This window comes from Centroberyx affinis, unplaced genomic scaffold, assembly GCF_046629955.1.
Source record: "Centroberyx affinis isolate AG114_WGS23_722 - 3 ecotype Tasmania unplaced genomic scaffold, CSIRO-AGI_Caff_v1 ptg001832l_1, whole genome shotgun sequence".
Taxonomy (NCBI): Eukaryota; Metazoa; Chordata; class Actinopteri; order Beryciformes; family Berycidae; genus Centroberyx; species Centroberyx affinis.
In genome coordinates this window covers 112,581-137,655 of record NW_027280212.1, presented here as the reverse complement: position 1 = coordinate 137,655, position 25,075 = coordinate 112,581, and the positions used below count along the sequence as shown (strand labels likewise).

General features: G+C 39.7%; 2 protein-coding genes and 1 pseudogene across 2 annotated transcripts; all 3 read right to left on the bottom strand.

Annotated features, from left to right (window-relative positions):
* Window positions 1–11,453: 11,453 nt before the first annotated feature.
* Window positions 11,454–15,023, bottom strand: LOC139652584 (immunoglobulin lambda-1 light chain-like). Its single transcript, XM_071529692.1, has 5 exons — window positions 14,984–15,023; window positions 14,668–14,890; window positions 13,246–13,331; window positions 12,730–12,768; window positions 11,454–11,923 (listed from the first exon to the last, which is right to left on the bottom strand). The coding sequence occupies exons 1-5, from the start codon at window positions 15,021–15,023 to the stop codon at window positions 11,589–11,591; spliced, it is 723 nt and encodes a 240-aa protein (XP_071385793.1). The 3' UTR covers window positions 11,454–11,588.
* A 2,540-nt stretch (window positions 15,024–17,563) lies between these two features.
* LOC139652595 (small nucleolar RNA SNORA17) lies at window positions 17,564–17,689 on the bottom strand (annotated as a pseudogene).
* Window positions 17,690–18,807: 1,118 nt separating this feature from the next.
* LOC139652579 (immunoglobulin lambda-1 light chain-like) lies at window positions 18,808–24,466 on the bottom strand. Its single transcript, XM_071529689.1, has 4 exons — window positions 24,427–24,466; window positions 22,409–22,730; window positions 20,119–20,156; window positions 18,808–19,251 (listed from the first exon to the last, which is right to left on the bottom strand). Exons 1-4 carry the CDS (start codon window positions 24,464–24,466, stop codon window positions 18,914–18,916), a joined length of 738 nt encoding a protein of 245 aa, XP_071385790.1. The 3' UTR covers window positions 18,808–18,913.
* Window positions 24,467–25,075: the final 609 nt, after the last annotated feature.

Below are 25,075 nucleotides of genomic sequence, written 5' to 3'. Positions count from 1 at the left end.
TGTTGCCCCCGGCTGCGAGGCTTGGGATTTCATCATCATGTGAGAGTCACAGTGAGGGGATTAGGCAGTTATCAGAGCATGCCTCAGAAACTCACAGACACAGTAATGTGATTCTATTGCAGGAGCCATTTGATGAAAGGTGTAGTCAGATAAACCACTAATTCATTAAGATTTCCAAATGTTATTACTGCACTTTTGATTTATTGGATAACAGACAGTTGATGGAAACAGAAAAACTGGTGTGTATCGTGGTCCACTTAGCCACCATGATGTTATCATTTGCATTCTGTTTAATGTAGATTATGATAAGAGATAATGGAACAAAAAACAAACTATGGTTGATTGTGATTTAAAAAAAAAAAAAAAGTGAAAAAAGTGAGGAACTATTAAAAAAAAATCTAACTTTTTTTTTTTTGTGTGGAAATGACATAAAGCCAACAGTCCCTCCAGCTGGATCAAATGTGCCACTGTGCACCCTGAGCCGGTTAATCTTTTCCACCTGTGCTTTTGGTTTCCCTTCCAAAAATAAATAAAGCTCTTTTTTGCTGGAAAGTGAAGTCCATACCAAAAGATATCTCATTGGAGAAGGTTAGTAACATGAGTGAGTGCCTGGTCTAGTATCAACTTCTTGACCTTTTATGATGATGATGATAATAATGGTGATGATGTTGTTTCTTACTATTTGCTGTAGAAAAGTACAGTATAAGACATTTTCTGTAACGCTTTATTTTAAAGCCCACTAATTACGGTGTAACTAGTTTGTAATTATGGGGCACTAATAAAATAACAATGCTGTAGTTACAGGGTAACAAAACAAGAAGTCCAGGAATTAAGGGGTAACAATTTTGTAATTATGAGAGATTCATAAGGTAGTTGTGGTGTAACTATTTTCATAATTGTGTTGTTTGGTGTTGGGCGTGGCATATCATCATCAGGCATGGCGGAGGTCTGTGCTCTACTGAGCTCATTTTTTTCAGATTTTTCCTGTCACTCTGGAATCTCATTGCTCATACAGTCAGTATTAGAGTTGTATTCTCCAGCAGAATTTGACACATCAGGAGTACCATGATGATTATGAAAATTGCCCCATTTGCAGTTCCTTGGTGCTGAGCAAGAATATTGTTGCCACAGCAACAGCAGGTACTGCCTTTGTGTGTTTTTAAGGTCAAAGGTCATCAATAAGGTTTAGATTTAATGTAAACGAAATATACCTATTAAACGACAGGGGCAGGAGTCTGTGAGGTCATTTTTTTTCTCAGTTTCTCTTCTCACACAGTTACTGCTGTTTGGCTTTATTGGAAAGATTGGTCGACTGGCCCTGCATGATGGAATGGAATTTATATTGCCACTAGGAATATAACAAAAACATACCATTCAAAGTGTGAAATTTCCATCAAACATCTCCACAGAGTAAAGAAAGTGCAAGCTATTCTTCTGAGGAAATATAGCTCTTTGTCTAATATTTGACAGTATAGAATTCATTCACAGAGAAAATCTAAAAAGCTTTGTGTACATGATTCATCTCCAATGTATAATGACACACATAAAACATAAATATATGCTCTGATGATTGATGTTTGTTGTGAAAGCAGGAGATGCATGGAGACAATAATTGATTCATCACTGCTCAGCAGAGTGAGCAGAGCAGCTCGGTCCAGCCGTCTCACGCCTGCAGCCTTGGTCATGAACAGCACCATTCCTGTATGGTTAGGGCATTAGGAGAAAGTGGTCCAGGCTTGTTAATGGTCAAATATCACTGGCTCCTGCAAATCTATTCACTCTGTGTTTCAGCAGAAATATCACTATGCAACACACACACACACACACACACACACACACACACACACACACACACACACACACACACACACACACACACACACAACCACACACACACAAACAACAACAACAAATAAAGTATTTTCCAAAAACGATTTGCCTGTGTGGAGCCACTATAACAGTTCAGGGTTGTAGTAGGCTAATATGTTTAACATTCAATGAAAAGAAAAAAGAATCAACACTGATAAGAGGTGAGAGTTGAGAATGACTTGAGAATCTTCTCTCTCTAGCTATTCCCATAACTTCCTCTTTTAACTGCATGCCCTGAAATCATAAGAAAACCCTTTTTAAAGTTTTGGGAGAATGACAACATGAAAAACAATTACAGCCTACACACAAACTATGGGGCCATGTATCAGGTCTGTGGTCCTATGGATATCTAATACACCTGCTGGTCTGATTTTATGAAACTTGGATGTGTAATGCATCTTCAAACTGTGTTCTGGTGGTAAACAGTCACACAGATTAGCCTGATGGGGGCGCGAGAACTAAAATTCAAAATTTCAGACTCTGAAAAGTTGCTACACAAACTGCTACACCACAGATTTGATTTTGATGAAACTTGAAGAGATGATGCATCTTGTCACTGATTGGCCCAAAGGGAGCCTGCATAATTTGGGGGAGAAGACACATGTACTTAGTCTTGTCTTGTTATTTTATACTTAGCCATTATTTGCACACAGCTGATCCTCCAATGGACCTCCATGATGACATCAGCCATGGTTGCTTGGAGATTTGTGACACAACTGCAACATGTGTTTGAAACCCTACCATCAGTGTTATATGCCTATAGGCTATCATTTAAAAGATACATTTTCATCTGTCATACTTATGAGCTTATGCAATTTCTCAGGTGAACACAGTAATGGAGCTTTTGAAACCTGATTCAAAATCTTGTCTGTTACAATATATTACATCATGCAACAATTATTTTACAACTCATAATAAAAGTAGGTGCAAATTGCAATGTGTTATGCCTTACTTATAATGATGTAGTTGAATTTAGTTTATGCAATATGATGAATTCATGAAAACATCATCAGTATGCCATACTAACTAGGCATTTAAAACATATAGTAAATTAAAACATATTGTTTGTTGTGGCACACTAATGAGAAATCCACAGCTCATTATAAATTTAGTGTCAAAATAAAGAAATATATGGGTCCCAATGGCAAATATATCACTAATAGCCATAACTCGGTCTTACCAGATTCAAAATGCATGCTGTATTATGACATTTGTGATGCAGTTACAATGTAATTATAATGTACTTGATACTATACTACAATAAGATGCGTGTAACAGTTGGTCAAACTTTGTTCAGATTGGGAGCAACAACATATTTTTGCATGCATTGATGCCATTCCCTGTGTATGCTTGAGTGCATTTACATACACGTACACGTACACACACACACACACACACACACATGCACAGGCCTGTGAATAATTTCAGTGAGGAGTCAACCTGCTGGTAATTAGCTCACCTGCTCTTTATCTCCTGTACTATAGGATGAGGATATATTTTCCTGTGTAGGAGTTCAGGGCTACGGAAAATTCTCCATCTCACCGTAACTCCAAGGCATTCTCATGTGTGTCCGCCGTTTTTGGCCTCAAACTGTGATTTCCATTTTCTGTTTTCTCTCTCAACACCTGGCTTTCTTGTTTGAACCGTATCATCCTATACCGCTCTCTGTGACATACAATTAAATGCCTCATCCAAAGAGTTTCAATAAGTACTTTCTCTCAACCTTTGTGAAATTTGCCCCTGTTTTTGGTTGCAGTACCGAGAAACCTGGGAACGATTCCCTGTCCGTTTGTGCCCACCTGCAGCTAATTCGCCAGACTAAGCTGCATGTTTCACTAGCATGGAAACAGATAATATTAACACGAATAGGAACACCTGATTCATACTGTAGTTTACAGGCAGATGAGGTAAGATCAGTGACCAGCGTCCTCTCGGTCATCTGCAACGCTTTGTATGAACACTGACAGAATCCCCACGGTGCACCTCCTGTTTGGCGCCAGTCTGTGAAAATACTAGTTCATATATTCCAGTAGAACCATCTTCTTCATCGTTCTGATAAAGTCATTATGAAGTGATGTGCTGCTGTAATTCAATAACAAGCAGCATGTGAGTGACATTGAGATGAAAAACAGAAAGAGAGAGAGGGACTTAGAGAGAGAGAGAGAGAGAGAGAGAGAGAGAGAGAGAGAGAGAGAGAGAGAGAGAGAGAGAGAGAGAGAGAGAGAGAGAGAGAGAGAGAGAGAGAGGCCTGGATATCTCACTCCCTGGCACTTCAGGTCCTGTGCTGTCATTCTTTCCCCTGGCTGGGCTGGCCTGGCCTGGGCTGCATGGAGCTGGAAGGAATTAGCCTGCTACTGCAGAGAGAGCCTGGAGCTGACTAGTATTGGACTACAGATGGGGCTATAAGGCTGGGCATTAGTCCCGCCATAAATTTGTTTCCATATTAACGTGCATTTAACGAAGAGCAAAGTCTAACTTGTCAGTCATCATTAATATTCCAGATAACTTTCTGCGGTTATGGTTCATAGGAGTTTGTAACTGCTAAGGTTTTCGCCTGCTGGACAATGCACATGACTGACTGCCTGTATATGGGATAAACATCTAGTGGGAACCTTGGCCAGTATTTGTTCCACCACAATAACAGATACAGACAAGATACACTCCTTCTCTTACTGCTGTGGTAAATAAAAAGATGCAACCTCTAGCCTGTAATGATCCAACAACCACCAACATAAACAAAAATCAATTAATGCATGTTTTTCTCCTTAAATGTGTACTATGAATGTAGTAAAGATAAAGATTTAAAGATTTATTTCAGGCTAACAAGGTGGATAAACCCTATTCTGCAAATAAAAAGGTGGTTAAACTCAATTTAGGTTGGTCTACCCTTAACTTCATCCCTGAACATCTCTCTCTTTTTCACATAGATAATGCACTGAATCAATGCAGTGGGGATAGCACACAGCTTGCCTGCAGCAACATAACATTATAATGGATTAACTGTGAGTGGTTGCTGACAGAATGGATTATCAGATGTCTAGGTTGGATGTCAGACTACTTTTTGCAAATCTCACTGTTTCCCTGTTTGTAAATCTTTTTTGGGATGGGATTCAAAGTATATTTATTTTCTACACCTTGAATGGAATCCAACTCATACTGCTGTATTGTCAGTATTGAAGATGTATAGTATGGGTAGCAGGATGTTCATCCTACTTAAAACATATGGTGTATCTATGAGTTGAAAGTTGGTGCAGATGCCAGGGATCATTGCCCAGTCAGATTCTTGCTCAGCGATGATGGGATCATGTAATGTCATATTAATACAATGATATTACTGTAACTACAGATATCAGCACAGGATGGAGCTGCATTCACAGTCTCTCGAATTAATAAAGAGCTTAAATTGGAATAAGGAACTCTGACACTGAATATCACATTAGCTTTGACAAAGACAAGCTTAGTGTGATCCAAATATTTAAATATATTGTGATAGACTTTGGAATTTCTTGTGACAAAAATAATTTATCTTCAAAACCGATAAGGAAAAAGGTTCCTTTTGCCTGGCATTTCAAAATGAGGGAAAATGTGTTTTAGAGATAAATCTTTTTCTTTTCTTTTCTATTTTTTTTTTTATTACAACTCTAAAAAGAACAAACCTTTTTTTTGTTCCAGCTGCAGTTCCCAATCCAAAACTGTCCAAATTATAGATTGAATAAATCTGTTTTAGGAATGAAACACCTTCTAAAGAGAGTGTTTTGCTTCACACCCCATCAACAATGTGATGATTTCCACATAAACTAAGAATCTACACTCAAGGGTGGATTAAAGTCAAATCTAGTTGATCCTCTAAACTGCACTGATAGAGATGTGTACTTTATTCGGCCTATCTTCACAGTAAATCAGAGCACAATTTATTTGAGTCAGGGCTGAAGGCAGTTTAGGATTGAAAGATTCTCTCGGGAGCTGTAAATTTTTCTCATTACCACATAATGGCTAAGTTATAGGAGACTGGATTCTCATCAGCAAAGCCAACTTGCCCAGGCCCTGCTCTGGCGCCAGACTGGGAAGAGATCACTTGTTTTTCTGGTGTGCGGTAATACTCAGGTCACTGAAACAGTCATGTCCATTTTATTAGAATGGCTTGTGAAGGGCAGCGCTATCACAAAACCATTTGACGCAAACAAAAACTTGCATTTTGTGTTGTATTTGGGGGTTTTATTGTGAAGTTTTTTTTTAAATGCATGTCCCAAAAAAGCTGCGACACACTGAAATATCATGTGCTATCATTTGCCTAACATATGACGCTGATTGAGACCATGCAATGATGTTCGTTATCATTCTCCCTTTTTCATCATCTGGTAATGTCCCAAACACACTTTAATGAGGCTTAATCAAGTGGATGTGGCTCTCCAGTCCAGTCGGAGGATTGGTTCTGGCAGAGTTGATCACCCCTGACACTTAAAGGGACCAGTATTGGCTGGGGCTGTCAAAGCCCAGATGTTGAGCAGACCGTATTACAGTAGGCAGTAGGAATGCTTTGCCGGAGCCATACTGCTACATCAAACACCTCCTCTGGATCGGAGCCCTGACCTGGCCCACAGGGAATGTGGTCGCCCTTCACCACCCACAGCAGCCAAAGACATGTGGAGGGTGGATAAGGGATCCTCACGACCCCCCATTCAGGCTCTGCGACTTTTGTCCTCGTACCAGATGCGGAGTCTTTGTGAAACGTTGGAGGAGAGATCGGGGTGGCGAGCATGTGTGTTTGCATATTTGCCTGTGCGCTAGGTGGTGTGTTATGCGTTATGTGCATGCGCGTGCAACAGTGTGCACGCATGCATATGAGAGGAGCAGAGTGTGTCACAACCCCGCATCATCTGCAGAGGGCGGGAGCAGGTGGGGGAATGGCTTCGGGAGTGCTGGGAGGCAGTTATAAGAGTGCTGCCCAGGTCATGTTTTCTCGGAGTGTGTCACTGCTGAAGGATCATACCACCGGCTGCATTCTGCTGCTCTGACCTGGAAAACCCTATCGCACTGCCGCTACCTCACAACAAGGTATAGTATTACTGATGCTGACAGAATAGCACTGATTAGATTCAGTGATTGATTTCAAAGGGATTTCAAAGGTCAGTCAAAGGGACGATGGAACAGCATGAGTAGAATAAATCTCCTCAAATATTACCAGATATTTTTATATGCATGCAGCGACTGAGCTGATCTTGTATTACTTCACAAAATTATAATCATGCCATCATGTGGGGAAAAAAACTTAAATGTTTTCTCTTGTCTCTAATTTAAGTCACATTATTGGATGACACAAGAAAAACAGATGAGTCATTTGCAGATCCAAGTCAATATTTTACATAAACTATGAAATGCTAGAACTTTTTTGGCATGTATAAGAAGTTTGCTTGGAATGAGAGCGTGTTAAGCATGTGTGCTTACTGAAGTTCCAACTTTGCCCAGCACCACTTTCCCGTAGATTTGATTCTCAGCAGGATGCGTATAACATTTTTGTTTTCCTTAGGTGAGGAAGATGACGATGAGGAGGGTCCTGGCCCTGATCTCCATGCTGTCTCTGTGTGGAGGTCAGAAATGGAAACAGGAGACCTCACGCTGGGACCCCAAAGGTCAGGGATAATGTGTCTATTTTCAAACTCCAAACTTTCCAAAGTACTCTGTAAATGATTATCAGAAACTTTATATTTGGAAAGTATTTAATCCAGATTTTTTTTGTAGAATGCAGTATGACATTAATGGAGTACTGGCCTGCATACTCCTTCACCTTACAGGCCATGACTGAATATATCCGTCTCTAGCAGAACACACCCAGACCAAGACTTGTTCCAACTTGACCCAGGTGTTGGACAACTGGAAATTTGCGATTATGACCCAGGTGAAAGACCTGCTGGTCAATGACCACGCCTCTGTCCTTCCTGAATACAACAGGTAGGTCACACTGCCTCCTGATTGTACATACAATATAGCAGCAATAGGATGCTAGATTTGGATGCAAGAGCAGAAAGACAGAGAGAAGAGAGAGGAGAAAGGTTGAGTAAGAGAGAGAGGGAGGAGGGAGGGCATTTTGTAAGATTCTAAGAAAAGCGTGATGAATAACAACAGTCATTGACGTCAGTTTGTTATTCCTCACAGTCCTAAGATTTACATAACTTGCTTTGCGCTGTACATGACCACTGACCTGTCAGAGTCATTAATATGATCGATGATTTCAGCGGTCCAGCAAGACAGACTTTGCTTTGCAGTGACCTCACTGTAGAAAGCGCGCCAAAAGAAAATGTGAACACGGGAAATGTTTCAGCCTCGTGATCCGATGAACTACAGTGTTTTGGCAGAGATTGCTCCAAGTCATTGACCCATTCCTTTGGAGATTCTGGACCATAGAGCCAACAGCAAACACGTGCAGGAGCATGTTTAATGTGAACATTCCCCAAGAATAGGTTCGGATGGACTGCAGGCTCAGTGACATGTCTTGAATTTGAGCCAGTGAACAGTTAGTAGCTTTGATTTTGTGTTTTTTCTTTTTTGGTCTTGTTTTTATGGACTTCCCTTTTTCATGTCTGTTATCCTGATGTTTCCTGCAGATGATGGGTCTGTTTCTGCTTAACAACTTGTTTTGACTTTGTTCATGTAGCCAAATTGACTTGATTCCCCTGTTAGCTATGTTTTGCCAATAAACCATGGTGCCATGTTATGTGTGCTTATAGAACATTATGATACTAAACTTCTTTGACTGGTCAATCTAACACTGAATCTTTCCTTCCTTTTGCTTTCCTAATGTCTTTGCATGTGTCCAGGATCCAGCCCCTGTCAGATGCTCTGGGAGACCTCTACAAGCAGTTCAACTCTCTGAAGGACGAGTTGGGGAAGCTCACCACTAAATTTGACAGGGTGGAGGCTTTTGTGGACGAGCTCCAGGAAGGCAAGCTCTCTCTGCCTCAGCGGCCCATACAGAGGATTCCCCCCAGGGCGGGTCTGAGGCCTCCACTGCGGGCACAGATGAGGACTCCAGAGAGGGGAATTGCCCCAGGGCCAACCTTGATCAGATCAAGGGGGAGGAGAGTGCCACGGAGACCTTAGATCTAATGTTAACTATCTCTTGTCCTCAGACCAACCTTGACGTATAAATGGAAAAGGAACAAGAACTGATATATACATATATTTTTGACAAGAAGATGATAAGGTTATATTATTTGATTGATCGGTGTGATGTGAGAATTAAATCAAATAGAAGAGAAAAGTGAGAATGGTGTGAGAATATTGCTTAGTGATGCATGGTGTAATTAGGGAACATTATTTTCTCAGCACTTCAGTATTAGTTCATCCTGATAAAAGGTTTTGGTATTCCATATTTTGAAAAAACTTTAAAGTGTATATATTAGCCTGTTTGTACAAAGCCACTTTCAACCACAAGGTGGTAGCATTTCTGAATTTATTTTGACTATCATCCTGCTGCAGTATAGTTAGCAATAGTCTGATTTATAGAGACTATATGGCTGAAAATGTAGTGTAGTTTTATTTCCTCATAGCATTGTGGAATAATATAAAAATGCTGTTTGTGAATGTATACACATTTTCACACTTAGTATTGCAATGTATTACTTGTGTCTATATTTGATTGGTCATTTGGGGCTAATGTATTACCCCATTCACTGATTAAAAAGAGGTTTGTGTGTAACTTAAAATAAACCAAATATAACTTTTTACATGGAATGCCATGGCATGGACAAAATACAAAGATTTTTTTTAAGTACTCTTTATTTGTTTTATTGTTTTACAATGCTCTTTATTGAATTGTTCTACACAAATTGCACCTAATGACCAAATGATTGTACCCATTTTCGTTTATACCATGGTTTCTAATTTCTAAACTTTGTACTGCAGAAGACAGAAGCACATTTTAAAATAGCAATTCTGGTCCTATTCTTCAGTGCAACAGTTTGACCTCTCGATGGTTTTCTCTGAAGCCTTGGAGCCCACAGACATTTTACATGTGTAGACCTTATTGTTCCAGTCTGTCACAACAAAAACAATAAAATCATGAGGAAGTATATTGGCAGTTGTTTAAATATATTAAACATGCTATAGTTAAATACATTAGTTTCTTGGCTGTTTGGGTTTCTCATCTTTTGTCATAAAGAATAAAGTGATGAGTCATCACATCAGGGCTATTACCCATCTGCAGTCGTGTCAGCCCAGCCACTCCGAGTAGTGAGAACAGAGAATTAACAATGTAATTTGCATAGAGAAGTTAATAGGAGGCCAGCAGGTGTTTCCTGGGGAGGGAGAGAGGGAGGAGCGAGCGGTTGGTGATGCTTCACTGACCGGGGATGCAAAGTCATATAGTCACCCGTTAACCATTTTCAGGTCATTCCGGTTGGTGCCACCTGTTTTTTTTCAGTTCTTAATATATACAGCAAGTGCCGTGTGTAAAAGAGCCAACTGCTTCACAATCATCAGTTTGGTAAAAGTTTCTGGAAATGAGATATAGAGGCTGTATAAATTCAATCACTTATCAAGCCGTATGAAATGGGAAAACAATGTAGGTTAGATACAGATTTATCCAGAAAAAATGTGGACAATTAATTGTAATACTGTCTTTTTAGTTGTCATTCTGGACTGGCATTCACATTTTCAGCCTCACAACAGTCTGCCAAGAAATATTTTTATTCCCATAACAGCTATCTTCAATTTGTTCACAGAAGTTCTAGTAGTCATGCACATGAAAAAGTTGTCATTCAAAGTTACTCTAGTTGTGAGACAAGATGATAAAAGTCCAAAGTATGAAAAAAAATTAATATACATACAGTGCATGGAATAATTTCACACCAGGTTAAATCAGAACTTAGTGGAAATTTGTTTGTTTGCATTACACAATGTCTAGTTGTAAGAACTTAATAATAAAACCTTGAATTATGAACAAGGAAAAAGAACTGATGTGAAAAGGGAGAATGGTGTGAGTGAATATTTCTTATGAATGAGGTAATTAGGGAACATTATTTTATTTAAAATGAGGGGTGTGAGGATAATGTGAGAATATTTCTTTATGCTGGATGGTTATATTAGATAACAAGAAATATTAGCTCATCCTGATAAAACGACATCAAGTTTAAACAATTAAAAATGTAGTATTTACTTAAGGGTGTTCATACATCATAAAGGCATAAATGCATAAAGGCATAAAGGCATTTTCAACCACAAGGTGGAAGCACTTCTCAATTTATCTGATGTCTGATGGGAAACTCTGTTATCCTTGTACACTATTATACAGTGATAAGTAATGCTTTGAATTGTAGAATGAAAATGTATTCTACTTTTATTACCCATTGTATTATGAAATAAATTGTTTGATAATGTAGGAGTTTAACATTTTGCTTGGCCTGATGCTGCAGGATATTTAAGTGGTACCTATATCAAAATGATACACATTAATTAATCCATTAAAAAGAGGATCTAGTGCAGGTTAAAATAATCCAGATACTATTGGTTTTGAACTAATTTCTCATGAGCGCCAATGAAATACAAGCATTTTTTAAGTCACAATGCATTTTATTGAATTAATCGATGCAAAATACAGCAAACCTAAAATAACTGTTTAACAATTTTTCTAAACTTTATGATTTCCAATGTCTAAACCTTGCAATGCCCAAACAGCACAAGAAAAAAAGTAGCAAATTTGAAAAAGCAATTGTGGCAGCCTACTATTCTGCAGTAGGGCAGTCTGACTGCTTGATGGTTTTCTCTGAAGCACTGGAGCCCATAGACACTTTACATGTGTAGACCTTATCCTTGTGCCAGTCTAACGTCTGGATGGACAGATAGCTGCTGATTTGGAAAGTCTGGCCTGGTTGCTGAACAGCGGTGCTGGTAGAGACCCCACTGCTCACTGGACTCCCATCAGCCATCCAGGTAACATCTGCAAAACCCAAAGACGGACTGGGCAGACTGGCCAGACAGACCAGAGCTGCTTTGTTGGACTGGAGCTCATCACTGGACGGAGGGAAGACTGTCAAGACAGGAGGAGGGAGGGTGGAGCCTGCAGAAGATTGTATTAATAGATTATTTGTGTTCACAATTTCAAATAATCATTGTGAAGAACAAAACCAGTTTGAACCATGTGGCCAAATAATTTAAAAATTGTCACCTAAAAGATGAATAGAGTTCATTTTCAAAATGTTATCCATCTATTTTGAAACTCAATTCACCTCAGTTTTGCGAAAAAGAATATAAATTCTGTAAAAGTGTTGTCATTTTGTAAACCAAGAAAATAAGTTAGTTAGTGTCCTTAATAAAACACCATAGTTATCATTATGTAAAACCACAGTAGGTGTCACTTTCATTAAATGGCTTTCTCACCATGGAAGAAAACGTATACACATACTTAAACATATTTTCATACACAGTCAACATACATGGTGATTACTTTGTCTTGTTGACAGAGGATTTCAAAACTTCAGAGTAACTTTACATTTTTCCAAAGTAGTATTATAAAGCACAACTATATAGTTTTTCTGTCCTATTGTTAATTACTGTTGACAAAGGATTTGATGTTGCTAAATTGGGCTGTTGATAGCAATTTGTTAAAAGATGAATAAACACAATTTTCCAAATGTTTCCACACAACTGTCTAAATGCCACAACAGCAACACAAATATTTTTCCATTTTCTATACCTTCTAAAACACTGCTTGGTATCAAAGCTGATGTAAAAACGTAAATTATGACACATGCAATGAACAGAACAGTTAAATATTACAAATTAGTAATAACACATGACTTTCCGCTAATGCACTAAAGAAATAATAGAACTAGCATGTATTATGAGCATTTAAACAGTACTCACCTGTCACAATCAGCTTGGTGCCTTGTCCGAATACCACAGTGATTCAGTTTGTACACATGGCCGTACAAAAACCTCCAGACTCTCACTAATGAGGGGAGTGGAACTGAAACTTCCTGTTCAGACCAATCTAACTTTCACTGTCAACATCATATTCCCTTCATCAGTGAGCCTATATTCCAAAGCACCGCTGGACTTCGACATTGACTCTGAAATCTGTGCTGCATCCTTTTGTTTTCATAAAATAAAAAAATCCAGATGAAAAAATGATGAAAGTGATGATGACGCTGTCCTTGATAAGAGCGTCATTCAGACAATCCAGCAAAGTTTGTTCCAAATGTTATGTGGATGGAAATATTTCATATGCTCTTGTCTCTCTAGAGGCTTTTGTTCAGCATCCTTTCTTTTTTGTTCCAGGTTTGCTGTTTTGGCTTTGTTTGATTTTGCTCAGCATTCATAAAAGCTGTAGTGAGACTCATTGAGGCTTTTGTCATTGTGTGAATCACTGTGATACAGCTCCAGCAGCAGAGTCATCCCATGTCTGACAGAAATACTCAGCAGAGTCTCCTGCCTCTGCCCGCTTAATGATGAACTGGTAATCTATACTACACTATATCGGTCAGAGGAGAATCCAGTTCCACAGTTGGGTGATCTGTTACCATGGTGAAATCTCAGAACATACTGAGGAACCCCACCAGGAACCTGTTTATGTCACAAGAGGTGGGCTAAACTAGTTATCTCCCTGAAGACTGATGTGGTCGCGAGTCTTCGGAGCCGGGTTCAACAGTGCAACAGGCTTAATACCAATAGGCACACTCATGGGTGATGTTGCCAAAGGAAAGACTGGCCCCTACGAGGAGTGCTGGTGAGTGCAGTCCAGACTAGCACGGTGCAGTGGATTGGGCGGCCTGCTGAACGGGCAAGGTGCGTCTAGAATGGCGGAGCGGAAGTGGCCAGCGTCCGTCGAGCAACGGATCCCCAGAGCCCCGTCCACAGCCGCACAAGCCGCCGCTGGATGCAAGAAAACGAAGGTCAGTGCAACAAGCCTGAAATGGTTTTGGGCACACTCACACAGATGATTCATGGACATGGAAAGACTGTCAAGGAGGTTTAGCAGGCGTAGTCTCCTGCAGCGGGGGAAAAGCAAGGTTGGTGGTGACTGCTATGCTGAATGGCGAGGTGTGCGTGTTGGCGGTGGGTGAGGTGCTGTGTAGCTTGGAGAGCGGGGGAATCAAACAAAGGTGCCCATCCCCTGTCGGCTCGCAGGCTTTTATGTGCTCTGTGCATCTAGAGGCGGGCCCAGGCAAAGGATGAACGGGGACAGGTGCCCTACCAACAGGATTTAGGTTTTCAGGCTGATCAGGGTCTGGGGCAACAGAGGCTGAGCCCGGGCCAACTGAGACTGAGAATTAGGTGTGTCGGGTGCAGAGTCACTAGTCATAACTGGGTCAGAGTCCAGGGAGGTGGACACAGAGTCAAGGGCGGCAGCAACCGAGTCAGTCGGGAAAAGCCAGTATCCCACAAACCTAAGGAATGAACGGACTTGCCTTACGGTGGTGGGCACTGGCCAGTTGTTAACTGCAGACGCCTTATCCTGGTCCTTAGAGATCCCCCCACTGCTGACCACATGGCCCCAGATAGTTTTCACTTGTTATCTGAGTGATTCATGTGTGAATCCATCAAGATGATTGAGAGCTTTGTAGCAATTGATCTCTATTTGTAGAAGTGGGGGTTTTACAGAGGAAATTTTGATGGCCTCACTCTCAGTCAAGATGTGTCAGAGACCCAAAAAGCAGAAGTATTTAGTGCGGAGGTTTTTGTCATGGTGTAAATCACTGTGATACGTGCTGGTTAACAGAGCTGTCCCATGTATGACAATAATAGACTGCTGAGTCTCCCTCCTCCACAGTGTTGATGATCAAACAATAATTTGTATGAGACTGATGATTAGATGTGAATTTGGGAGAGGAGAATCCAGAGCCATAGCTTACAGAGCTCCAGCTACGATGAAACCTCAGTACATGCTGAGGAACTCCTCCTGGAACCTGTTTATACCAGCGAATTGTATTATCAATGCCCAGGTTACAGTCCATGGTGGCTGTCTCTCCTCTCCTCAGCGTCACAACAGGAGGCTTCTGTGTCACCACCGTCACACCACTCACACCTGGGAAACAATAAGATGACATGGAGTCAAGAGAAACACACAGGCTGATGAATCCAACATGAGGTCAAAGCTGCAGTAAGTCAGCCTCCTTACATGTTAGAGCAGTGATGAGAGTGCAGAGGATCCCCAGCATGTTGTCAGTGTGTGGTGTAAACCTCCTTACTGTCCAGCTGAGAGATGAGCAGCACTGGAGTGTGAGGAGAGGAGAGACTGAAGAAGAAGCTTATATGGACAGAGGAGAGGAAAGGGGAGGGTCTTAGCCAAGAAACTTTATCTTTCTACAGAAAAAATCACTGTAGGTAATAATCTACAGTGACTGGGGGAACTTTACATTCAGGAGGTCGAAACACGTTTATTCAAGGCTGAGAAAGCAGAGGTGAGTGGATTCTTCTGAGGAGGATTTTGTCATGATGTAGATCACCATTATGTGTTCTCATCTGCAACTTTGTCCCATGTGTAACCGTAACAGACAGCTGAGTCTTCTTCCTTCACATTATTCAGACTGGGCATTAGATGTGAAGCAGTCAGAGGAGAAATCCGAACCAAAGTTAATAAGGAACTTATGACTATAGTAAAATCTTAATATATACTGATGGATTCCTGTTGGAACAAGATACATTTTTCCACTGGTAATATCACCAGTAAAATATTGACAGCTGACTTCTGTAGAAATAAAAAACAGAAAATCACAGCAGTTTTGTCAGCGCTGCCTAGAGGTTAGAGAAGCAGGATTGTGATTGGAAGGTCACTGGATCAAATCTCCAGACAGGAACAGTTGGTGACCTAAGTCCTAGGTTAACAACATGGTAACAGTTTTACATTGTGGTTCCTCTACGTTTTAGACACACAGAATAATGAACTTTGGGTTATTTATCTATATTTTATTTTCCAAAATGCATTCATTATGTTATGAGTAGAACTGAGTAGAACTCTTAAAACTCTCCATTATTTTTTATCTCCATTTGCCAATCACATTCATTTCAGCAATATTTCCCCCATATTGTAAATTAATATCTAGGGTTGCATGCATATCTTTTAATTGCTGATCCTAACTGTTTATCTGATGGTGCGTATCACTGTGATCCTCCTTTCCCAGAATCCCATGTCTTACAATGTCTAGTCAGTGAGTATCTATTCTCCAAAATATTGATGAAAAATGGAGAGTTTGATTTCGACTGAAAACTACACGTTTATTATGAGAGGTAAAATCAAAGCCAAAACTGATGAATAACAATAATGCTACCAACTGAACGCACACTGAGGGACTCCACCTGAACCTGTTTACACCAACAAACTCCTTCAGAAGTTAAAATTCAAAAACAACAAACACATAACCAGTTGTTCAGGTAGTGTGTTCATATTGCAGAGGGCTTTGGTTAATGAACGGCTTCAGATTCAGTTAACTTCTGTAAGAGGAGCAGAAAGCAGAAGTGAGTGCATTTAGTGAGGAGGTTTTTGTCATGGTGTAAATCACTGTGATACGAATTCATTAACAGAAGTGTCCCATGTTTTACAGTAATAGACTGCTGAGTCTCCCTCCTCCACAGTGTTGATGATCAAACGATAATCTGTTTGAGACTGATGATTAGATGTGAATTTGGGAGAGGAGAAACCAGAGCCATAAAGTACAGAGCTCCAGCTATGGCGAAACCTCAATACATGCCGAGGAACTCCTCCTGGAACCTGTTTATACCATAAAGCTGAATAGTCAGTAACAGTCCCCAGGTTACAGTCCATGGTGGCTGTCTCTCCTCTCCTCAGCCTGACAACAGGAGGCTTCTGTGTCACCACCGTCACACCACTCACACCTGGGAAACAACAAGATGACATGGAGTCAAGAGAAACACACAGGCTGATGAATCCAACATGAGGTCAAAGCTGCAGTAAGTCAGCCTCCTTACATGTCAGAGCAGTGATGAGAGTGCAGAGGATCCCCAGCATGTTGTCAGTGTGTGCTGAGAATGGCGTTGTATCTTGGAAAGTTGCCTTACTGCTGAGAGATTAGTAGGTTTGGAGTGTGAGGAGAGGAAATGCTGGAGGAGCAATTTATAAGATCAGTGAAGGGGGGGAGGAGGAGCTTTGTTACCTTATCACAGGAAAACTTGCAGGAAACACAAGTGACCTCATCAAAATAGAAATCAATAAGGTAATTCAAGGCATTACCCAAATTCTAATTATGTTCATTTGCTTTTAGTTTACTTTGCCATATTTGAGGTATAAAGGTACTACAGATAAGATAAAAATAAATAAAAATGACAAAGTTCATGAAATGTTTTTCAGTTTTGCATCCAAACACTAATTCCTCTTCTGTGCCACATTTTATAAAGACACAGAGCACCTGCCACTGTTTAAATGGCCTGCAAAGTTTCTTGCTTTCACTTCCACAAGTAATCCTCTAACCTTTCCCAAGTATTTGTAATCAGAATACATATTTTTTAGGTACCAAAATGGAATACATTTCCTTTTATTTGTATTTAGTATTCCATTACTTCCCAACTCTGCATGATATCAGACATTCTCAGTTGTGTGGGTCTCTCATCTTCTGTGTAAAGAATAAATTGATGTCATCATCATTTTCTCTTTTTCTGACACAAGTAAGTCAGGACTGTGGTTATGACAAGTAAAAAAAAACAAAGACAGTTGGTCAATTCTGGTGAAACTCCATTTGTTGGTGCTATCAGTCAGTTTGAGCAGCGCAGCTGTTGTTGGAGCCGGTGCAGACGAAGCCCGTTGACTCTCTGCCACCTTTTGACTCAGCCTCCACACTGGCAGCTGGACTGCAGCGCCCCTAGAGGCAGGTGATGTGTCATCATGACACACCTGATACTCATCAGCTTACTGTTCCCAGGGTCAGAACAAAGCATGGAGAAGCAGCGTTTAATTTTTAAGCTCCTCATGGCTGGAACAAACTTCCAGAAAATCTGAGGTCTGCCTCCACTTTAGAATCTTTTAAATCAGGGCTTCAAACTTTTCTGTTCGCCAGGGCTTTTTAAGAAAGTTAGGGCAACAATCATTTGCACTATAATATTTATTTATTTTTATATTTTCTTTTAAATGTGATTTTAATGCACTTTTCACTTTTCTAATCTTCTTGCACTGAGTACACTGAATTGCTGTTGTGTATGAAATGTGCGATATAAATAAACTTGTCTTGCCTTGCCTAGTTGTCTAGTGTTGGAAACAAGCTTTGGTTTTGCGCACATGTACAGTGCAATGGATTAATGGTATAGATATTGTATTAATGCTATATATGCTTCAAATAAGCCAATATAAATATTAGCAATAAAACAATCTACAGATGTGTTTCAAGTCATTTGCTGCCACTCATATATTAGTGAGAGCCGAGACTCAACCTCTTCATTTGCATGGAGCTATAAATAAGGAGAGGAGGCCAGCAGGTGCATCCTGGGAAGGCAGAGAGGGAGGAGTAGAGAGGTGATGCTTCACTGACTGGGGATGCAAAGTCATCTGCAGTTGCTACTCATGTTGGATGATTTTTTTATTTTTTTCAACCATTGCCAGGCTATTCCAATCAGTTTGTACCATCTGTGCATGTGTAGAAGTTAATTTATCTCTATTGTCATGTTGTAGTATACAGTGATAGTGACATACTGAATAATGTAGCTGTTAATGAATGGAAATATACACTAGTTTTACTTATTGTATTGTGAAACAACATTTTGGGGAATGTACACAAGTGTTCACATTTAACAATATATTACCTGTTGTATATTTGACTGATAATTGTAGCAATGTGGTAAATGTTAATTCATTGATTAAAATTGATTCTGGTGCAGGTTTAAATATTTAGTTTGGAGTACCAATGAAATACAAACACTTTTTTTAAAATCACAATGCTGTTTAATTAATCAAACCAAACAAAATACAGCAATTGCAAAGCTAAAACAATTCTCCCACCTTACACATTTTTTCTGAACATCAAGATTTCTAATGTCTAAACCTTGTAATGCCCAAACAGCACAAGCAAGAAAGAAGCAGATTTGAAACGGTAACTCTGGCAGCCTACTGTTCTTCAGTGGGGCAGTCTGACTTCTTGATGGTTTTCTCTGAAGCCTTGGAGCCCACAGACACTTTACATGTGTAGACCTTATCCTTGTTCCAGTCTGACGTCTGGATGGACAGATAGCTGCTGATTTGGAAAGTCTGGCCTGGTTGCTGAACAGCGGTGCTGGTAGAGACCCCACTGCTCACTGGACTCCCATCAGCCATCCAGGTAACATCTGCAAAACCCAAAGACGGACTGGGCAGACTGGCCAGACAGACCAGAGCGGCTTTGTTGGACTGGAGCTCATCACTGGACGGAGGGAAGACTGTCAAGACAGGAGGAGGGAGGGTGGAGCCTGCAGGAGATGGAGACATTCATCAAGACAATCAGCAAAGTCAGGCATTCACTACGGAAAATAGCATGATAATCTGTTGTATTAATGGATTATTTGTGTTCACAGTTAAAAATAATTACTTTGAAGAACTAAACCAGTTTGCAACCAAGTGTCCAAACAAGAAATCATCACCTAAAGCATCAGCAGAGTTCATTTTGAAAATGTTATCTATCTATTTTGGAACTAAATCATTTCCAATTCATCACTCAGTTCACTTCAGTTCTGAAATACAGAGGATTAATTCTGTGAAAATATTATCAACTTGCAAACCAATATATTAAGCTACTTACTGTCCCTTTAAAAACAGCATAATTAATTATAATTTCTTGTAATGTTATCAGTCATTGTGTAAAAGTACAGTAGGTGTCACTTTTAGCAAACAGTGGCTATTTCACCACTGAAGAAAACATATTTTCATACACAGTCAACATACATAGTGATTACTTTGTCTTCTTGAAAGAGGATCTAATTCAATCAGAATTTAAGAGTAACTTTTTATTTTACCAAATTAAAGCACAACTAATTATTGTTTAATTCCTTAGGTTAATTACTGTTGACAAAATATTTAATGTTGCTAAATTGGAATTGCAGTGATGAAAGCTGTTGAAATAAAACTGTATAAAAAAACATTTCAGATATTGTGACCCATGGCACAGTTTTACTATACCTGCTTGATATCAAAGTTGATTTAAAAGCATCAATTATCATCCACTGAACATAAGATTTAAATATTAGAAATTATTAACACTACTTGATTATTTTCTACTAATGTAATAAATAAATAACAGGAGAACTAGCATGAATTATGAGCAGTTAAACAGGACTCACCTGTCACAATCAGCTTGGTGCCTTGTCCGAATACCACAGTGATTCAGTTTGTACACATGGCCGTACAAAAACCTCCAGACTCTCACTAATGAGGGGAGTGGAACTGAAACTTCCTGTTCAGACCAATCTAACTTTCACTGTCAACATCTCATTCCCTTCATCAGTGAGCCTATATTCCAAAGCACCGCTGGACTTCAACATTGATTCTGAAATCTCTGCTGCATCCTTTTGTTTTCATGGGAATGTTTAAAGTCCAGATATGATCGTTGAAATCAGAGTGATGACGGTGATGATGATGATGCTGTCCTTGATAAGAGCGTCATTCAGACAATCCAGCAAAGTTTGTTTCAAATGTTATGTGGATGGAAATATTTCACATGCTCTTGTCTCTCTAGAGGCTTTTGTTCAGCATCCTTTCTTGTTTTGTTCCAGGTTTGCTGTTTTGGCTTTGTTTGATTTTGCTCAGCATTCATAAAAGCTGTAGTGAGACTCATTGAGGTTTTTGTCATGGTGTGAATCACTGTGATACAGCTGCAGTAGCAGAGGAATCCCATGTCTGACAGAAATACTCAGCAGAGTCTCCTGCCTCTGACTGCTTGATGATGAACTGGTAATCTATACTTGATAAGGATTTAGAGTTGAATCGGTCGGAGGAGAATCCTGTTCCAAAGCTGGGTGATGTGTGAGTATGGTAAAATCTCAGAACATACTGAGGAACCCCACCAGGAACCTGTTTATACCAATTGACATAATTTCCATCATCTCTCTCAATGTTGCAGCTCATAATGACCTCTTGTCCTGTAGAAACTGTCTGGACAGCAGGCGTCTGGGTCAGCACTTTCACTCCTTCAACATCTGTCAACATACAAAGAAAAACACATGAGTGAAAGGTTTACAGCTGAAAATATGGCCTGGAAAAAGAATAAAAAATAATAACTTACATGTTAGAGCAGTGATGAGAGTGCAGAGGATCCCCAGCATGTTGTCAGTGTGTGGTGTAAACCTCCTTACTGTCCAGCTGAGAGATGAGCAGCACTGGAGTGTGAGGAGAGGAGAGACTGAAGAAGAAGCTTATAAGGAGACTGAGGAGAGGAGAAGGGGAGGAGGAGGAGTTTCAACACTGAACACACTTTTCATTCAGAAGTTCACTACATAATGTATTTGATGTCACATAATAACATCTAGTCATTCCATTGAAAAATCTCAAATTTTATACCCTGTTGTCTTCATGAGAATATCTCTTCATAGCTATTCAGGCTCATATTATAATGATCCCTTCAGGTTGTACATACTGTCTAATAAACACTAAAGTTCTATGATAGCAGGGCAGAGAATAATGTTCCCTATGCTACCTATTGATGCCAAATTATTATTATTATTTGATGAGAAGCCCATGATGAATCTCTGAATCTAGATGACCCGTTGTCAGGTGAGTGACTGTGTTGTGATCGCCCTGATGGTTATTTTAAAGTGTTAATCCATGAGATTCTTGTGTTTTGGAGAAATCTTTGGGGATAAGTGTTCATTGCTGTGGTGTTTCTGCACTGCACTTCCCACAGATCACTTTGTAATCAAACAATGTCACCAGTACTGTGAAGTCTTTTTCCTTAAAGTTTCTGTTGATGAAGATTGAATTTCTTTATGTATCGTTCTTCTCTCAGTCTCTTCAGTCACGGTGCCTATCGCTGCTCATGCAAACTACTGATTTCTTCCTCTGTTTATTAGTGTTTGTTTATTAACTGTTGTAGGCTACTGCTGTTGGAAGTGTAAAATGACATCAGACAGCAGAGGATTTTTCCCAAAAAAGACCGACATGACACCAGGTGTTCAGAACAACAAATGGAAATGTTTCAAGGTATAAACTGAAACTATTTTGTGTTTTATTGATCAGTGAAAGAGAGTGGCAAAGCAATTTTTTATCTTTTAGAAAAATGTCAGATTATTACTTTAAATGGGAGCAGTGAGCTAGCTACTGTATTACTGGTGATTTTATTTTTTTTATTTTTTTTTAATGAATTTTTCATTATTAAACTTGACAAGACACACAGGTGGCAAGCATGGAACTAGCCTTAAGCTAGTTTTCACTTGTTGTCTATTGGATTCATTTTAAAATCCATCAATGAGATTTACAGGTTTGTAGCAAGTGATATATAATTGTACATGTGGGGATTTTACAGAGGAAAATGTTTTTTACGGCTTCAGTCTCAGTCAAGATGTGTGAGAGTCTCAAAAAGCAGAAGTATTTTAGTGAGGAGGTTTTTGTCATGGTGTAAATCACTGTGATACGTACTCATTAACAGAAGTGTCCCATGTTTTACAGTAATAGACTGCTGAGTCTCCCTCCTCCACAGTGTTGATGATCAAACGATAATCTGATTTTGACTGATGATTAGATGTGAATTTGGGAGAGGAAAATCCAGGGCCATAGCTTACAGAGCTCCAGCCATGGTAAAAGTTCAGCACATACTGAGTAACTCCTCCTGGAACCTGTTTATACCAGCGAGCTGAATCACTAGTAACAGTCCCCAGGTTACAGTCCATGGTGGCTGTCTCTCCTCTCCTCAGCCTCACAACAGGAGGCTTCTGTGTCACCACCGTCACACCACTCACACCTGGGAAACAACAAGATGACATGGAGTCAAGAGAAACACACAGGCTGATGAATCCAACATGAGGTCAAAGCTGCAGTAAGTCAGCCTCCTTACATGTTAGAGCAGTGATGAGAGTGCAGAGGATCCCCAGCATGTTGTCAGTGTGTGGCGTAAACCTCCTTACTGTCCAGCTGAGAGATGAGCAGCACTGGAGTGTGAGGAGAGGAGAGACTGAAGAAGAAGCTTATATGGACAGAGGAGAGGAAAGGGGAGGGGGAGGAGTTTCAACACTGAACAGTGAGTTTTCATTAATGAATTAATTACATAATGTATGTGATTTTACATCATAACCTCTATTCATTCCATTCCAAAACCTCTTCTTTTATACGCTGTTGTCTTCTTGAGAATACAGGAGGTCCCTTCAGTTTAATGTCTAATAAACAGTGCTGTTCTATGATAGCAGGGCAGAGAGTCGACACAAATCAAAAATTCTAAATTTCATAAGAATTTTCTCAATTTTAGACTTCCCAAGCTGGCATGCTACGTATTAATCCCAAATTATTTTGTTTAATCATTGGGAAGATTTTTGGTAATAAGTTTTCATTGCTGTGGTGTTTTTGCACTGCACTTCCCAGAGATCACTTCATAATCAAATAATGTTGTCGGTGCTGGGAAGTCTTTTTCCTTGAATTTTCTGTTGATGAAGACTGAATTTGTGTAGTTATCAGTCTTTTCTTTGTCTGTTAAGCTATGGTGTCTATCGCAGCTCATGCTAAAAAACAGTCCTCTTGTTTATTCCAAACAAAACACTGTTGCTGCTGCTAGAAATGTAAAATGCATCACTTCCTGTGCACAGAGGATGTTTCACGGGAAAAACCAACTCCAGGCGTTTAGGAGAGCAAATGAACTGAGTATGGGTTGAAGCATTTATGTCAATCACCAAGAGACAGAGAGAAGCATAACAAACAATTATTCATCAGAAAATGTCATGGATTATTACTTGAAGTTGTAACAGTGAGATTTACTGGTGATTTTATTTTATTTTTCATTGTAAAAGTGTCTTGGCAAAGCCTGTCGCTATTAAGGTCGTTTTTATTTGTTATCTGTTGGATTCATGTGAGAACCCATTAATAAGATTTAGAGGTTTGTAGCAAGTGATCTCTAACTGTACACTGTATAACTGTATCTCTAACTGTATCTCTAACTGATGGTTTCATTCTCAGTCAAGATGTGTCAGAGACCCAAAAAGCAGAAGTATTTAGTGAGGAGGTTTTTGTCATGGTGTAAATCACTGTGATACGATCTCACTAACAGAGCTGTCCCATGTTTCACAGTAATAGACTGCTGAGTCTCCCTCCTCCAAAGTGTTGATGATTAAAATAATCTGTTTGAGACTGATGATTAGATGTGAATTTGGGAGAGGAGAATCCAGAACCATAAAGTACAGAGCTCCAGCCATGATAAAACCTCAGTACATGCTGAGTAACTCCTCCTGGAACCTGTTTATACCAGCGAGCTGAAGCACCAGTAACAGTCCCCAGGTTACAGTCCATGGTGGCTGTCTCTCCTCTCCTCAGTGTCACAACAGGAGGCTTCTGTGTCACCACCGTCACACCACTCACACCTGGGAAACAACAAGATGACATGGAGTCAAGAGAAACACACAGGCTGATGAATCCAACATGAGGTCAAAGCTGCAGTAAGTCAGCCTCCTTACATGTTAGAGCAGTGATGAGAGTGCAGAGGCTCCCCAGCATGTTGTCAGTGTGTGCTGAGAATGGCGTTGTATCTTGGAAAGTTGCCTTACTGCTGAGAGATTAGTAGGTTTGGAGTGTGAGGAGAGGAGATGCTGGAGGAGCAATTTATAAGATCACTGAAGGGGGGAGGAGGAGCTTTGTCACCTTATCACAGGAAAACTTGATGATTTAACATTTATAGAAACAATCTCTCCTAACTCTATTTAAACACAAATTATCGCATCAAAATTGAAATAAATCACATAGTCCAAGTGATTACCGAAGTGTGTTTCTTTTTTGTTTTTTTTCATATTTGACGTACCACAAATAATAAAAATAAATAGTTGTTCATGTTTGCATACAGACAATTTTCTTCTGTGCCACATTTTATAAAGACATAGAACACCTGCCACTGTTTAAATGGATAAATTACAGTAACCTTGTAAATGAACACAAGTACTTGCAATTAGAATAGATTTCTTTCTTTAAGTAACATAACAGAATACATTTCCTTTTGCTTAAATTTAGTATACATTATGCCGTGACATGTATTCCATTACTTCCTGATCATCCCAATCAGACATTCTCAGTTTTGTAGGTCTCTCATTTTCTGTGGACAGAATAAATCGA